At 33.5% G+C, this 16,678-nt stretch overlaps 2 protein-coding genes and 1 long non-coding RNA gene across 5 annotated transcripts; 1 reads left to right on the forward strand and 2 right to left on the reverse strand.

Moving 5' to 3' along the window:
- Window positions 1-884: 884 nt before the first annotated feature.
- On the reverse strand, window positions 885-3,475 carry LOC146882450 (uncharacterized). The gene is made up of 3 exons (XR_014985454.1): window positions 3,280-3,475; window positions 1,707-1,841; window positions 885-1,618 (listed from the first exon to the last, which is right to left on the reverse strand). It is a non-coding gene; the product is annotated as an uncharacterized LOC146882450 (long non-coding RNA).
- Window positions 3,476-4,376: 901 nt separating this feature from the next.
- LOC114166171 (G-type lectin S-receptor-like serine/threonine-protein kinase At4g27290) lies at window positions 4,377-8,518 on the forward strand. 2 transcript variants are annotated; one of them, XM_028050850.2, is made up of 7 exons: window positions 4,377-5,838; window positions 5,974-6,078; window positions 6,651-6,796; window positions 6,899-7,109; window positions 7,472-7,709; window positions 7,797-7,947; window positions 8,213-8,518. In XM_028050850.2, exons 1-7 carry the CDS (start codon window positions 4,557-4,559, stop codon window positions 8,516-8,518), a joined length of 2,439 nt encoding a protein of 812 aa, XP_027906651.2. In that variant the 5' UTR covers window positions 4,377-4,556. The 2 variants fall into 2 exon arrangements, with proteins under 2 accessions (XP_027906651.2, XP_085524430.1); XM_085668304.1 differs by having other exon boundaries at window positions 7,797-8,053; window positions 8,213-8,351.
- Window positions 8,519-9,848: 1,330 nt separating this feature from the next.
- APTX (APRATAXIN-like protein) lies at window positions 9,849-15,043 on the reverse strand. 2 transcript variants are annotated; one of them, XM_028052244.2, is made up of 6 exons: window positions 14,857-15,032; window positions 14,654-14,763; window positions 12,390-13,351; window positions 11,232-11,904; window positions 10,967-11,137; window positions 9,849-10,473 (listed from the first exon to the last, which is right to left on the reverse strand). In XM_028052244.2, the coding sequence occupies exons 1-6, from the start codon at window positions 14,894-14,896 to the stop codon at window positions 10,135-10,137; spliced, it is 2,295 nt and encodes a 764-aa protein (XP_027908045.2). In that variant the 5' UTR covers window positions 14,897-15,032; the 3' UTR covers window positions 9,849-10,134. The 2 variants fall into 2 exon arrangements, with proteins under 2 accessions (XP_027908045.2, XP_085524502.1); XM_085668376.1 differs by having other exon boundaries at window positions 10,137-10,473; window positions 10,956-11,137; window positions 14,857-15,043.
- Between the last annotated feature and the right edge of the window lie 1,635 nt (window positions 15,044-16,678).

Genomic DNA, 16,678 nt, shown 5'->3' on the forward strand with positions numbered 1-16,678 from the left:
ATTTGTTGCTTCTATTTGTAGGTTGAACATGACTTTTTTTTATTTATTTTTTAAAATTTACAAAGCATAAATTCTTCATCTTAATACTATAACAACAATTAAACAATCATTCCCAACTCAAATGGACTACCTACAAATGAGTTTCGTAAGTTTCTTTTTACAATACAATAACTGCATTTTTCATATGTGCTTTATGTACAAAAAAGATGTAAAAAATATCGTTGACGAACATGACTTTTTTTTAATTTTTTTAAATTTAAAATTCTTGATCTTAATATTGTAATAACAATTAAACAATCATTCCCAACTCAAATGGACCACCTACAAATGAGTTTCGTAAGTGTTTTTTTACAATACAATAACTGCCTTTTTCATATGTGTTTTATGTACAAAAAAGATGTAAAAAATATCGTTGACGAACATGATTTTATTTTTTTAATTTCAAATTCATAAATTCTTGATCTTAATAATGTAACAACAATTAAACAATCATTCCCAACTCAAATGGATCACCTACAAATGAGTTCCGTAACTGTCTTTTTACAATACAATAACTACCTTTATCATATGTGCTTTATGTACAACACAGTTACAAAAAAAATTATTAATGAACTTGACATTTTATAAACAGTTTATTTTTCATTACAACTTATTTTAAGTACATAACTTTAACTTCTCAGTGCCAAAATAATACAAATATCAGTCACATGTCAACTACAACCTATTAATATCTCGCACAAAACATGTCTTCTTATAGTTCAATAAGTGTCTTTCTGAGATATGGTTTCTGTACCACAAAGTTACCAGAATTATTCTTTTCTGACATCATTTATCTGCTAAATAATTTCATTACAAATCACCACAAAGACTTTCGAAAAGTCATTATTCATTAACTACACCATAACAGTACAAAAACACAACAAAACAAATTGTTCACAACTACATGTTTCATACATTTAAATTACATAAATCAAAATGATATTTCATTTTCATCAAACAAAACAAAACAAATAGATATTGTTGCAACTCCAACAACTATTTTGGTATCCTTTTCTTCTTTGAACCATAACTTGCGAACGAAGTTTGGATTACACGGCTTTTGAATCGTAATCGTGGATGATTCATTATACGCACGTACATATTGTTGTTGCTTACATCTTTATCTTCTGTAGCTTCACCTTGGCTATTGTATTCCACCTTACAACGTTAAGAGTAACATAATACCTAAGATCTGCCAATTGTTGAAACTAAGTTGTTCTTTGCAGTTCTGAAGGCATTTCGTTTCACAGGAGTCTTTCATCGTGCTTGTCTTTCAGGGATATGCTGCTCTTCACTTGGAACATGCACTTCATTCAAATTAATAGGAGAAACAAATTCATCTTTAGTTCTTTTAGTTTTCCTCTCATCCAAAGTTGATTTTAACTTAGCAATGACTCCAGCAAGTTCCTGAATATCATGTTCTTGCTGTTCAATTACACTCATAAGCTACTGCTTTCTTTGGTTCCACCAGAGACACACTATTTTCTCTTTCTTTTGTCACACTCACCATCACCTTTTGATAAAGCTTCTTTCACAACTAACACACATAGTTCTTCCTTGGACAAAGATCATGCACAATCTGAAATTTAATTTCAAAGAAACAACATCATTAAATTGCTAAAAGAACTCATACAAAAAACATTGGACGAAAAAATAATAGAAAGTACCACATTATTTTTGAAACTACTTCTTATTGAAACATCTCCAACTTTGTAATCAATCCAACGTAACAACCTTGGAAATTTGGATTGAATAACTGCACCCTTTCTCTTCACAAATAGAAAGTGATCAAAAGCCCATAGCTACAACATACATAAATACAATTCATTTAAAATAAAGTTACTGATTCATAACAAAAACCAAAATGCTACAACATAAAATTCAGGAAAAACTAACTTACTTACCTGCAATAAATATACACATCCGACAACATGGAAGTGTTTTCGATGTAATTGCTTCTTCAAAACAACTGACGGAATACACAAACTACCAACCAAGTACTTATAAACCACACCACCCCTTATATTTAACTAGACTAGTCAAATCATCTACAATTTTAAAAAGTGAAACAAAGACTGTTCCATTTCTATTAGGCAAAAGAAACTCATATATGCCTAACAGAATGTACAGCCGACAAAAATCTTCTACATCAAGACACACACACTTAGTCAAGAGATAATTATATAGTATAGTAATTGTTACCATTTTTTCAGAAAATTTCTTCCTACAAACACTATCAACGTCAATCTCCTCTAAATCAATTATATCTCCATAAACCCTCAACCCCAGGCCTACACATACGTCTAATAACTTAAACGTTACAAATTCAGAGTTAATTATGAAACCTCCTCTGCTCTCCACCCACACATTACTTAACTCAAATAGAAGCTTTCGACTAATCTTAACTCTTTCATGCAACAAAACAAACCACCAAAACGGTGTTCCTTGAATACATTGTTTTTGCTCCACACTTAACTTCTTGTTAAACAAACCAATATACTGTGTTCTACAAAAATGCCTGAAATTAATCTGCAAATATTCGTATTACAAACCATATGTTAAACTTATTCTACTGAAATATAAATTAAATTACAGAGCAACAAAAACTAAAATACCTGACTTATATCACTACAATCTCCAACTTCACAACCTTCACTACATACGGAACCTTCACTAACGTCACTCAAGTCAACTGAACTGACATTATCAAATGCACTAACCAAATTTAATTTACACAAATTCGGCACAGATCAATAAAATTACACACAACATAGTCAAAAACCAACAAACTCACTTTCTAACATCCAACAACACAAATCCAGTTCTCTTTTTGTACCCACCCAAGTCTAAATGCCGAAATCAACAAACTCACTTTCTAACATCCAATAACACAACTCCACTTCGCATTTTGTACCCACCCAAGCTTAACTGTCGAAACGCTTCTTCTTCAAAAGCATTCGCACATTCGAACCATTTTTGCTTACACAAACCCGTTCACTTTTTTTTCAAAACAGTTTCAAATAAATACATATTTTTGGGATCTAAAATTACTTAGCTTTTTGAACACATTTCGAATTAACAGTCCACAACAACATTTAGGATTGAGAGAGCATCGATTTGGGGAACAAGAACAGATGAACATGGCCTTTCACTCGAAAAGAAGAACATACGAAAATAGGGTTTGATTTGGGGAAGAACAACACAAAAATACGGGAAATCAGTCGGGGAAGAAAAACATACCAAATTAGCCTTTGATTTGGGAAAGAATAACAGAAAAATTAGGGCTTGCACTTGTGGAGGAAGAAGATATGAAAACTCTGTTTTCCCAAAACCGCACTCTTCACTTTTTCTTTCTCTGTTTTGTTGTGCGCGCGCATGACCTACAAACGCTTCTTAACCTCACGCGTCAGTTCTCATTTCAAATTTAACAAAACATTAAAATATGGTATGCCATGTAGGCGGGTCAAAAAGGGTCAAAAAGGGGTAAAAAAGGGGTCAGTGTATCATTATCCATTTAAGAAGGGAAAGCCTTTAACAAATCTTAACATGTCAAAGAGAGGCTTGACGCGTTGGTTACTCAAAAGAAAATGAGGTTTAACAAGTGTTGAAAGATCCTCCCTGTTCCATGCCCACGGCAAAACGTTTAAGAATAGTCTATTGACAAGACCTGATTACAATCCATTCATTAGAAAAACTAATGCATGATCTTAGCTTATTCACTAAAACTTTTCGTATAGGCATTAACCATCACTCACAAGCTATCATTTATTCTGGTCTATTTGTAACAACTACTCAACTGGTTTTGGACGTGTTGAATGCTCTAGGAAAGAAAGAAATTTTGTCATTTTGAGCAACCAGAATGGTTTCATGGAAAAATTCATATAGGGCTGGAGAAAACTTTATTAACAAGTGAGTTATTCAAACATATGAGTACACTTGATCTTGAAAGTGGCATTATATTTATGTTGTTTTCAACTTGTTCACTTTTACATTCACATTAATACTAAAAGAAAAATAAAACTCTAAAAAAAGGGAAAATAATAGTCAAATTAAAGACTAAGTCTCAACTTTAAATTATCAAAGTCAAAGATGGAAAACGGCATCTAGGACTACTGTATCTGTGAGTGAAACCAGACCGTTATGGTTTGTTGGACATTCTACATCCCAAAAATTAAAGTCAAATGAGGTTTAAACTACATGTATAGAGTCTTTGATGGACTTATGGCATTTATCCATTATTGAACTTGGATTAGATCATCAACAAATATCTAATTTCTGTATGACCTTTATTGTATGTTTATCATATCACCAACAAATATCTAGTTACATGTATGAAATGTATGCGTTGGAGTTGATGAAAATTGTGCTAGTCTCACCACTGATGATGCATCTTATTGGTTTTCATGAGTTAGAGAATACCCAAAAATTTTGACTTCATTATTATAGCTTGTGCATCATAAATTTTGTTAACCCCTCCAAAATATTCAGTGGTTTCAGTTTTCTTAGTCCTCCGCAGCATGAAGTTTATTCTTTTTCTAATGAGTTGCATAGTTCATAAACTATTTTTACCTTCTGAAACAGTTTTCATAGCAGCAGAGACTTCATCCCTTACACAATCCCAATCTCTCAGTAACAGAGAGACCTTAGTTTCCCCCGGTGGAATTTTTGAACTCGGTTTCTTCAACCTAGGAAATCCCAAAAAAAACTACCTCGGAATCTGGTATAAGAATATCCCTGTACAAAACATAGTATGGGTTGCAAACAGTGCCATCTCAATCAAGGACTCTTCAGCCATCTTGAAATTAAACAGTTCTGGCAATTTGGTCCTCACACAAAACAACACGGTTGTCTGGTGCACAAGTTCTGCAGAAAAGGCACAGAATCCAGTGGCAGAGCTCTTGGATTCTGGAAATCTTGTGATAAGAGATGAAAATGAAACTAAGGCAGAGACATATTTGTGGCAAAGCTTTGATCATCCATCTAATACATTGGTGCCAGGAATGAAGCTTGGATGGGACCTCAAAAGAAATCTTAATATTTTCCTGAAAGCTTGGAAAAGTGATGATGATCAGACACCAGGAGACTTATACTGGGGCGTTGTTCTGCATCCTTATCCTGAGATGTATATGATGAAGGGACCAAAAAAGCACTGGAGACTTGGGCCATGGAATGGTTTGCGTTTCAGTGGAAGGCCACTTAACACCATTCACCGTTACGAGTTTGTCTCCAACCAGGAAGAGGTTTATTTCAGATGGAACCTAAATAAAACTAATTCAGTGACAAAAGTGGTACTGAACCAAACTGCACAAGTGCGTCAACTTTATGTATGGTCAGAGAAATCATGGATTTGGTCTTCAACTATGCCAGATGACCACTGTGATCAATATGGAGTTTGTGGATCCAATACTTATTGCACCACTTCTGCATCAGCAACTTGTGGTTGCTTAAAAGGATTCAAGCCTAAGTCTCCTGAGAAATGGAACTCAATGGAATGGTCCCAAGGATGTGTCCTCACACATCCACTTAGCTGCAAAGACAAGTTGGGTGATAGTTTTTTCTTCATGGATGGCTTGAAAGTGCCGGATACTGAATATACGTTTGTGGATGAGACTATTGATTTAAAACAATGCAGAGCCAAGTGCATGAATAATTGTTCCTGCATGGCATATACCAATTTAAATATAAGTGGAGCAGGCAGTGGCTGTGTCATGTGGTTTGGTGATTTATTTGACATCAAACTCTATTCAAATCCAGAAATGGGGCAGCGCCTATATATAAGGTCCAGTCCTACAAAATCAGGTAAATACTTTTGCAGTTTGATCTCTTATTATTTCTCTCTTCCGAGTTTCAATCCTGTGTGAGAGAGTTTAATCTTGGTCCTTCAACACGGAATTGAACCAATGTTGTTTTATTTGATCCAATTCAACTGTGAAGAGTCTATCAGTAACAAGAACCCTGCAATAATATATGTAACCTCCATTGCTGCAACTTGTGGAGTGATGCTTGCTATTTATTTTGTCTACAGAAGGAAAACTTCAGGTAAAACTATTCTTCTCTTCTCTCACATTTCACTGCAATTATAAGTGAATAGTTCTATTATTATATTCCAAATGGAAATTCTGCTATTTGTCCATTCATTCGCTTGACAAGTGCTGTTATTCATCTTATGGAGAATCCTTTGGAATCTTGGTTAAATTACCTTATATCCGTGTCTCTTTGACATAATTTCATAGTAGTAGAGTTTAATGATATTGAACATAAAAACAATCTCAAATTCTCATGTTTTCGTTTCTCAGAGGAGCCAAAAGCAGAAAATAACGATGAAATATGTGGATGATCTAGATCTCTCATTACTTATTTGTCAATAATTACTGCACTCACGGATTATTTACGTGTTTGATCAAAAAAAACCATGAAGGGACACAACTAAAGATAATAGCTACCACAGTTGGTGCAATTAGTGGCATTTTTATTTTTCATTTTGTCATATACAGAGTCCTAAAGAACGTTGCTGCTAAATTATTCACCTATAACTTTGTCCATAAATCAGTTGCAATGCCCTCATCTTTCATAATATTATTGAATGGTTTGTTCCTTTCTTCCTTTTTCAGATAAGTCAAAGACAAAAGAGGACATTGAAAGACAGCTACGTGTTCTGGATGTGACTTTGTTTGATCTTTCTTCAATCAGAACCGCCACTAACAATTTTTCATTGAACAATAAGATTGGACAGGGTGGTTTTGGACCTGTATATAAGGTAATTAAATATTTAAGCACTTAACACAAAAGAAACAACTAGAGTCCAGAAATGTATTGTTATGAAAACATCTCCTGAAATTAAATGAATGAATTTACGCAGGGAAAATTAGTGGATGATCGTGAAATTGCTGTGAAGAGACTTTCACAAAGCTCTGGACAAGGAATAACTGAGTTCATGACAGAAGTGAATGTGATAGCAAAGCTACAACACCGAAATCTTGTAAAGCTCCTTGGTTGTTGCTTTCAAGGAAAAGAAAAGTTACTAGTATATGAATACATGGTTAATGGCAGCCTAGACACCTTCCTTTTCGGTATGCAATTTGAGGAATGCATAGACGAGAAGTCTGTTGAGATAAAAATTCTCGCAAGCACTTTATTTAGCAGAGAAAACAAAAATTCTACAAAAGTTAAAATAAGCTATGTAGAAACCAATTTATAGAATAAGCTATGTAGAAACTAATTTATAGAATTTCTCTCATTTAATTTCTAAAAAAATATATTTGAACTTGTGTAAGTTAGTTTTAGTTACCTTTTCTCTTAATATTTTCTTCCTCTAGAGGTGGTTACAAATAAATTTACTGAACAGCCCTAGATCAGTCATATTTTGCAGCTTATTCCTCTTGTATACCTGATGTTAAACAACATATATATGTTTGTGAAAAAAATAAAACAGATAAAACAAAAGGTGAATTGCTGGAATGGCCCCAACGCTTGCACATAATATTTGGGATTGCCAGAGGGCTTTTGTATCTACATCAAGATTCCCAGTTGAGGATTATTCACAGAGATCTGAAAGCAAGTAATGTTTTACTTGACCAAAAGTTAAATCCAAAAATATCAGATTTTGGAATGGCCAAGGCTTTTGGAGGAGATCAAATAGAAGGAAACACAAATAGAGTTGTTGGAACCTAGTGAGTGTTGTTTCTCTAACTATACTACACCACACTTGTTTAGTTTTGAGTGTTATGATATATTTTTAATCTAAATGTTTGGTGCAGTGGATACATGGCCCCAGAATACGCTGTTGATGGACTATATTCAATCAAATCGGACGTTTTCAGCTTTGGTATTTTGTTGTTGGAGATTATATGTGGCAACAAAAATAGAGCTCTCTGTCATGGAAACCAAACTCTGAACCTTGTTGGCTATGTAAGCACTCAACAAACTTATTATTATCTATGTTGGGGTTTTTCTTGTCACGAATACTGGTTTCACCAATCACTAATCTCCATTAAGAAATTGATTGTAATCTTTGGTAAGTTCTTCCTTTTCTTCCACACAATTTGAGACTTTATTTGAAAGAATCAAGTGTAGCACCACACATGAAAGAATAAATATGTAGTAGTGCAAGAACTTGTTGATTATGGTAGAGTTCGAACATGAATAACTAATTCTGTTCTCTTTCATGTTTCAGGCATGGACACTTTGGAAAGAGCAAAATGCTTTAGAATTGATTGACTCAAGCATAAAAAGCTCATGTGTTGTCTCAGAAGTACTTCGATGCATCCATGTTAGTCTGTTGTGCGTGCAACAATACCCGGATGATAGGCCTACCATGACATCGGTTATTCAAATGTTAGGGAGTGAAATGAAGCTGGTTAACCCAAAAGAGCCTGGTTTCTTTCCCACGAAGATTTCGGACCAAGGAAAATTAAGCTCAAATCTAAAACAAGAGACTTCAAATGATGAATTAACCATTACCTCATTAAAGGGCCGGTGAAAGTTATCGGGTCAGCTGAACATATTGCATGAATTTGCTTTTGAAGTACTTGCATTGCATTCCCAAAGGATTATCGATTCAAAACCTGTTTAGTTGTGCTGATGCATTTGAATAATTACATATAAAATTCATCAAGGGTTTTGAAATGATGTTACTTTCTTCCATGGGAAAAAGAAAACTGATATTGATAGCATAACTGATGAAGGCTTCATTACATGAGATAACCCTAGCCACAGATTCCATGTTAGTCTACTATTGGTGCAACAACAAGAAGAGAATTCGCCTATGATGATGTTAGATGCTGAACCTGAAATCGAAAAAAGCACCATAAGAAGATAAGGAAAGACCGGCTGCGGAGTTTGGTTCTAAGATTTTTCTCAGCTAGTTTTTAGTTTTCTTCGCTGTTCTTAGATTTCCACTCTGGCTAAACTCTGTAATCAATCTTTGGATTTTAGTACAAGTTGTGTTGATTTCAACCAATCACTTTGTGCCCCAATGATTTTAATTTTACTCCCGGTTGAAGTTGATTTGATTTTTTTTTACCTTATCTATAGTGGTTTTTGTTTTAAATGAATCTGCTTGCGTGAAACTCATTATTACGTTATGTGTTAAACGCTGAATATATATGCGCTTTTAGGTTAAGGAGAGCCTTACGTGACTTAAACCATGGAAGAGGTGCAAACATAGTTAGTCCATATGTACTTGAATTAGTTTCTGGCAACATTTATTTGTTAAGCTTAAGATTTGGTGACTTAAAATGATCTCAAACCTTGGAAGAATAGTTTGTTACTTTCTAGTCTTGACTAAATCACATTATGGGCACTTGTGTCAGGGGAATAATCTGAATTTTATAATGTCACACAAACAAAAATAAAAATACAAGCCCCTGGTAGAACCTAATGATCTTATTGTTCACTTAAGTCACAAAAGGATCAATAAATGTTGACAATTTTGACGGAAATATCTATTTATTATGAAGTTTTTTTTTTTTTTACATTCTCCTTCGGTTGAACACACAAACAAAAGAAAAAAAAAAAAGGTTCAGTTATGCTTTAAGAATTTTTTTTCCAAATCTTTTTGGAAGCTAGCTAAAGAGATTTGAAAACCACTAACAAAATAAAAATAAATTATTAGTAAGAGAAAATAATTAAATTTTATTAGACACTCAGAATAAATTTAAAAATTTATTACTGAAACATATTTAAGCTAAAGATAATATTGAACTAGAGTTGGGCTCACTAAACTAAAAACCAATGACTAAAGTGTCGAATTTACCACTCATTCTGAATATATCCCTAAATATTAAATTCCAATTTGACACGATTGCAGATGTTGCAAACCAATTTGTAGTGATATTTATACGGAATGCAATCTCAAGGAACGACCAAGTTCAAGGAGAAATATTCCTTCTACAGGAGTTAAAACTAAACCATCTAATATCATCACCACTCGTATATGCAAGGTAAGCTGAAAAGAAACTCTCCTTTCTTTTCCTTCCTCTAGATCGCAAAAATACTTCAATCTTTCACTACACATTAATGGTTTTATCTCGTGTACTCAAAAGAGAGCATCAAAACTAGTGTTGCTTGAAAGCTTTGGAAGCAAAGAAACTAGTACTACTGGAAACTGTTGCGAGGTTCCCCCGGAGCATGCACTAAACGTCCATTCTGAAGTAGGTAAGCGGGAAAGGGAGATTGGCAGCTGCTGATATGAGATTTTAACCGGGGTATGTTTGGATGGGCACTTCTACATCTGTGGCACCTCAACTCCATAGAGAGTAGCTTGTCATCATCTTTCAACGTTGCCTTCCCATCACTAGAGACTTCATCCATTACATCAACCGAGTCACGAAAGAAGGCAGTGTTAAACGAGTTCCAGTGCTTCTTATTCTTTAATTGTGTTGATTCAAAGTCCTGGCTAATAACATGTAAATGTAGTTGTCGCATCGATGGTACCTGCAGATAGTACAGAACAAAAATACTTTAGCAGTTACTGAAGATTTCAGTTTACAAATGAGACACTCAAAACCATGACCAACAAATGAAAATAGCACACCCATAGTGTTTCACTTGCAGTAACTCGATGACTAACCTTCTCACACCTGAACCTTGTACTAACAGTACAAGTAAATATTTTAGTAGCTTATTTCTTTCACAATTTTAAAAATATTCCTTTCAATAACTTTCCTTCTTGAACATCACTGATAGTATTTATGAGTAAAACCTTGAGTTATTGATTGATAAGTTTTACCACAAAAAGAAGTCATCTTTAAACTCAGTTTTTAATGTGAATCCAATTTAGAATCACCTAACTCAAATGTGTTTTCACAGAAAACATATGTACTAAAGTCAATCATTAATAAAAGGAGAACATTCTTTTCCTCTTTTTTTTTTTTTTTTTTTTTACGGAATAGAGGAAAAATAGCTCTTGAATATACATTCTGCATACCGAGTGATATCCAAGTCGAAATACCAGAGAAGCATTCTCGGTCAAGAACTTCTCAGCCCACTTTACACCCACATCATGCATCTTCTTCAATAACTGAAGTTGCTCCTTTTGGACATCAGCGAGGCAGTCAAGACCCCCAGTTCGTGCCAACACCAGAACATGCTTCTGTGCCTGCAAAACATCAGTAAATTCAGTTTGATACATTAGAAGCAGATTCAGAACAAAAAATGAAAAAGGGAAAAACAAGAAAAGTGACTAATTCAACCTTTGGATAGATATCATTTAATACAACAACATCATCGGAAATTTCAAGCAAATCACCCTTATGCTTTTCAGGATGCATAGCTATTTGGTGAAGAGCTTGAGCCCATGATCCCCAAGCCTTACTCCTGCTCCTCTCGGTTCTTCTCTGCTCTGAATCTACCTTTTCATCCTTAGAATCAGTAAAGGCCAATCCTAAGCCATCCAGAGTTCCCTTGCATTTCTTGCTTTTCTCTGAACCATGATCATCACTTCTCTTACTCTTTTGCTCAGTACTTGTAAAATATTTTCTGGCAGAACAATCAGACTGAACCGGCAACTCCAATGACTTCCTTTCAACCTTTTCACTTTTTCCAACTGGTATCCCTGGCTGGTTCCTCACAATAGATGCAAAACCATCAAAGAGTGAAGTATAAGCATCTTGGAGAATTTTGCAGCCTTTATTATAATCATTATTTAGATAATTTGGTCTTTGTGGGTTCATATTAGGTCCAAGAACATGTATTACATGGGTTACACCCTCTCTTGTGAACAAAGGAGAAGATGAAGACAGAGGGACAACAGCAGCATTTCCAGGTGATAGAGATTTTACTTTATCTTTTGTTGCAGACTCCAGTTCAGGACCTGCAGCATTAAAAATTGCTGCATTAACACCTCCACCTCCAGGTTTCAACCTCCTGCAAAGGATTTTTCACTTAACCAAGAGAAAATTTGGAAGTGGCAGATCTGACTTAAATATAGTTTATTACAAGTTTAAAGAGCAACAGTGGGGCCTCCGAAATAAGTAAAAGATAATGAGATACACATCAATCAACACACAGGTGTTCGTGTGAACTGAAATAATTAGAATGGAAGCCAAAATCAAAGAAGTTAGTTGATTGATTAGCAGCTGATTGTACTTGGCATACAATAATTTCTAGATATAGCATTTGCTCATCAAATTGAAGTCGACAAAAACTTCCTCATGCGACTTCAGATAAGTTGAGAGATCGGGGCAATACTAATTTACAAAGTGGCATGTCATCTAACTGTCATAATAGTCAGTAATCACACATGTACACTGGTGAGGGTCGTCTTCTGTTTATCAAGTTGTTAAATCATAATTATGGATTAATGTTAAACGCATTTACTTATACATTGCAATTATAGCAATAGAACTTACCAGTTGGCAGCATTAGCAATGGCATTGCATCGCAAACCTCCCCTGGAATAAAGATGAGTAATGTCCCCAACATGGGTAAAAAACTTTTGCGTGTCCATGTTTTTTTCTGCGATTCTGGCTTTAACTAAGGACAAAATCTTTGACTTATGAGATAAGTCAACAAGAACAAGTCTGGCATTCCTAAACTTATTTGAGAACTCTGCAACCTTCTCAACAATAATATCAGCTGCCTTCTCAAGGTTGAATTGGAAATCAGATGTTGAAATAGAGGGAAATGCCAGAGTTGGAATATCATCCGGACAAACTTGATTGGCATGGGAATCAGCAGAACCAACTTCTTGCCCTTCTACTTCCTTTGTCTCTAAGTGGGCATTATCTGAAATTGAGGAAAGTGTTTCCTTATCTTTGAAGTATGAATTATTTCTCGGAGTCTGGGAAGTAGGGTCTTCAGTGCCACTCGTTGTAGATGCAGCAGCATGTGGGACCTCTGCTTTTTTTAGGAACTTCATTATACCAACTTGAATTTTGGAATCTGTATTCTTCTGGCCAAAGCAACCATGTGGAAGACTATCCAGTGGCCCAAGTGAGCTGTATGTATTAATAGCATTTTTTACATCATTCTCATTCTGACAAAATGTTATCCGGTTAAAGCCTTCACTTAATTTGGGAAGCTCTTTATGTTGAAGCATTCTATTCACAACCGCAGCAGCTCTTCCACCCTGCAAATTTCCTTCATGCCCAGTTCGTTTGACTGATCGAGAAATACAGAGCTTAGCAGGAAGATCAAGTACAACTGCATGGACATCTATTTGGAGTCCACCACCAAGCTGTATAAATTCTGACCGCTGTTCTCTGACAAGATTGCACCTGTCAATAAATACACTCTTCCCTTCCTTCAATGCACTAGTTGCACTGCTTAGGCACTGAGCTTTAGTTCCTGCTTTGCCATTTCCAATAGTGTCCTAAAACAATTTAATAAACAGTATAACCAGTGTTAGATAAGATCAGAGGCATTTGGGTGAACCTGTTCTCTCTCTCTCTCTCTCTGTCAACAGAGTTGAACCAAATGATGAGCCTTAGAAAAATAGTAAATTTACTGTCTTCAGACTTGATCATCATTAATTTTAGCAATAACAGTGTCCTTGTGCACACAAAGATAAGATTTTGTACATCGAACACACAGAACCGCACAATCTCTCTGCATATGGTAGTAACTAACAGATTTATCAAGGGATGCATCAAATTATTCAAATTGTGTTTATATATGGCCAAAACAAATCAATCGTTACAAAGACATAAAATTTGCTTTCACCAAGTATACTGATTGCACCATTTTATACAAGTATATTTCGTTAGGAGCTGGGAAGGAGAGAGAAAATAAATCAAAGAAAATTAGATAAGGGCAAAGTGTTGGCTGGAGGAGGGAAGGTAAATGACAATTTTCATTTATTTTGTTCTAACGTTAAAGTTTCTTTTATAGAATGAATATACTTTGCTAAAAATGTATTTTAACAATTAAATATATATTTAGATATATCTTCCAAACCCTTCATCTTTTACTCTTATCCTCCATCCAAACATACCCTTACGTCCCCTATTCAGGCATAAACTGGCACATGCAATAAAAACATGTCAAATGTCTACATCCTTTCACAAATACGCAAATGCCCAAGGCATAAAAAGCTACCCTGATTCAACTCAGACTTATTGACACTGTCAAAATCAACCATTTCCCATCAATTCCCCATGACGAACTAACACCCCCAAGCCTGTTTTAATGGCTTTTGTTAAGGGATTTTGGTGACAGGTTAACTTTTTTCGTAACGATGGTATCAGAGTCCTGCAACGAACTCAGTGTCTCGAACCTTGGGGACGAACTTACTCCAACAAAGGGGAGTTCCGAATTCACTGGGCTGTCAGGTGAGAGGTGCCAGAAGGAGAAACATTTGTTAAGGGATTTTAGTGTCTTGTACGAACGGGTTAACCTTTCCGTAACACTTTTTGAAACGTTAACCTTTCCTAACACTTTGAAACGTAGTCGTTACTGTACTACCAATACCAAAACCGCGGCAAATGCATCAGGAAACCTTCATATTACGACCATGATATGATTGTGGTCGTAAACAACAACTAAAAAATAAAACTTTGTTTGTTCCCCTTTCATGGTTATCGGATCAGTTAACCTAATAAAACAAAAAGTCCAGTGGAAAAAGTGGAACTCATTGAGACATTTCATCGAACAGGTACAAGGGTGTGAAGTAAACCTGGCAAACGCGGACCCAGTGTCGAGTAGAGGAATGCATTACATCTTCGCCGAAGGTGGATTTGCCACTCCCAGGTGCTCCCACCAGGATCACCAAAACGGGCTTGCCCTCTGCATTTAAGACATGGAGAAACACAAAATCACCAAAAGGGTTTCAATTCCGTGATTCATTTCGTGAATGAAGTGAAGGTTCTAGAAGGAAACCTCTGGGTGCAGAAGTTTCATCCACGTCCATCATGTCCATCTTCAAGTTCGAACCTTGTTCGTCAAATTGTCATTGCGAATTTAGATCACAAACAATGAAAATATAATGTGATGTTTTCTGTGAAATTCGGGCTTTAATATTTGTACAGTTTTTAAAGAGAAAAACTTCAATCTTTCTCCTTCTCCTTAATTAAAGTTTAGAGTACGAGAAGATTATGTTTTCCGAGCTTATCTTTCAAGTTTTTGATAAATTTGAAAGTTTTTAATTAAAGTTTTGTAATTTTTTATAATTTATTAAATATTTAATAGACTTAATTTTTTCAATTGAGTTTTTTTTCTTAACACTTTTTCCGTTAATCGTGTATCATGTAATCGTTAAGTGTTTGACTGTTATTATTTTGTTACGCTATCTTGATTCGTAACATAATATTTTATTATTTTAAAATTTTATATTTATATTTTGTAATTTATTATTTTATAATTTTATAATTATACAATTATATATTTTTATAATTTTACTATAATTTAAAATTGTATAATTATGAAATTATGATTTATAATTGAATTAAATATTAAAAATATATCACAATGTTATATTTCATTCTATAAACTTAGTACTACATGTAGAATCTTCAAATCTAAAAATGTAGTTGGATTTGTGTGTGAAAGTCATGAAGACATTTGATAAATAAGATTAAAAGGTTTGAAATCGCATAAATATCATTTTATAGTTCTTGAATTTTGAATATTCTTATTAGTATTGAGTTTGTATGATGTTATATATTTTTAAATGAAATATAAAAATGTGATATATTTATAATTTTGAATTAAAATCGTAAAATCATAATTTTTAATTAAAATTGTAAAAAAATCATATTTTAAAAATTTAAAAATATAATCATAAAGTATAATTTGAAAAAAATTAAAATAACAATTGATCATGGCGACATAACAAATAATAACACATCATCCACTTCACTAACAAATCACTCATTTAACTTAAACTTAACAACTGGACTCAATTCAAAACATTCAAAAAAATAAATAATTATTTATTAAGTACTAAATATACCACCAAAATTTATCAAAAGTCGATCAAAAGTTTTTAACTTTATAAGACATTTAAAACATAATTAAACTAATTATTTCTTTCACTAATTATATTTAATTTAACAGTTATTGAATGAGCTTTAAAATATTTGTTTTATCAAAAAGTTTCATGTATTAAATCAGGATTTTAAAATAATTTTTTTAATAATAGATTACTGACTATTTTCTGTTTAAAAGAGCAAATTCACTACATTAAAACTGACATTTTAAAATTCCAAAAAGATTAATTAGTATTTAAAAGTATACAAATTTCAATAAATTGTTTTTTTAATGAATTGTTACAAATTTTGTATAACCTTTTATTTATTTGAATAAATATTTTCGTACAAAAAAGATTTCATTAAGTAAATGACATTTTTTTATTTCCATTCGAACTTCTTTTAATTTTAAAACAGGAACAACAATAAAGTTCTACATTTTTTCTTGATTATAAATTATTGTTACTATTATTTTTATTATTCAGTTAATGAAAATAATTTTTTTTTATAATTTTAAATTGTTTTTAATTTTATTGATTTTTAAATATTTTTTAATTACAATATTGTTGTGATCATTTTTCAACAACCATGAGAAATGTTATGATTATGTATGTGATAGGGTAAGGTGACATTTAAATAATATAATTTTATCTCCATGACAATTTAGTCTATCGATCTAAATAGTCCTCACAATACATTTCATAGTTTTATCATAACAAATAACATCATATTTT

This window comes from Vigna unguiculata, chromosome 10 (assembly GCF_037176805.1).
Source record: "Vigna unguiculata cultivar grain cowpea cultivar isolate G323 ecotype 2 chromosome 10, ASM3717680v1, whole genome shotgun sequence".
Classification (NCBI taxonomy): domain Eukaryota; kingdom Viridiplantae; phylum Streptophyta; class Magnoliopsida; order Fabales; family Fabaceae; genus Vigna; species Vigna unguiculata.

Bases quoted from the DNA above. Each gene is read 5' to 3' on its own strand.
- LOC114166171 (XM_028050850.2), top strand. From the start codon at position 4,557: ATGAAGTTTATTCTTTTTCTAATGAGTTGCATAGTTCATAAACTATTT. The intron at 5,839-5,973 runs GTAAATACTTTT...TCAACTGTGAAG, and splicing joins GTCCAGTCCTACAAAATCAG to AGTCTATCAGTAACAAGAAC. The intron at 7,110-7,471 runs GTATGCAATTTG...AAAATAAAACAG, and splicing joins CCTAGACACCTTCCTTTTCG to ATAAAACAAAAGGTGAATTG.
- APTX (XM_028052244.2), bottom strand. From the start codon at position 14,896: ATGGACATGATGGACGTGGATGAAACTTCTGCACCCAGAG. The intron at 11,138-11,231 runs GTTGAATTAGTC...GATGTTTTGCAG, and splicing joins TAAATGATATCTATCCAAAG to GCACAGAAGCATGTTCTGGT. The intron at 10,474-10,966 runs GTATGCAGAATG...TACTATCTGCAG, and splicing joins TTCGACTTGGATATCACTCG to GTACCATCGATGCGACAACT.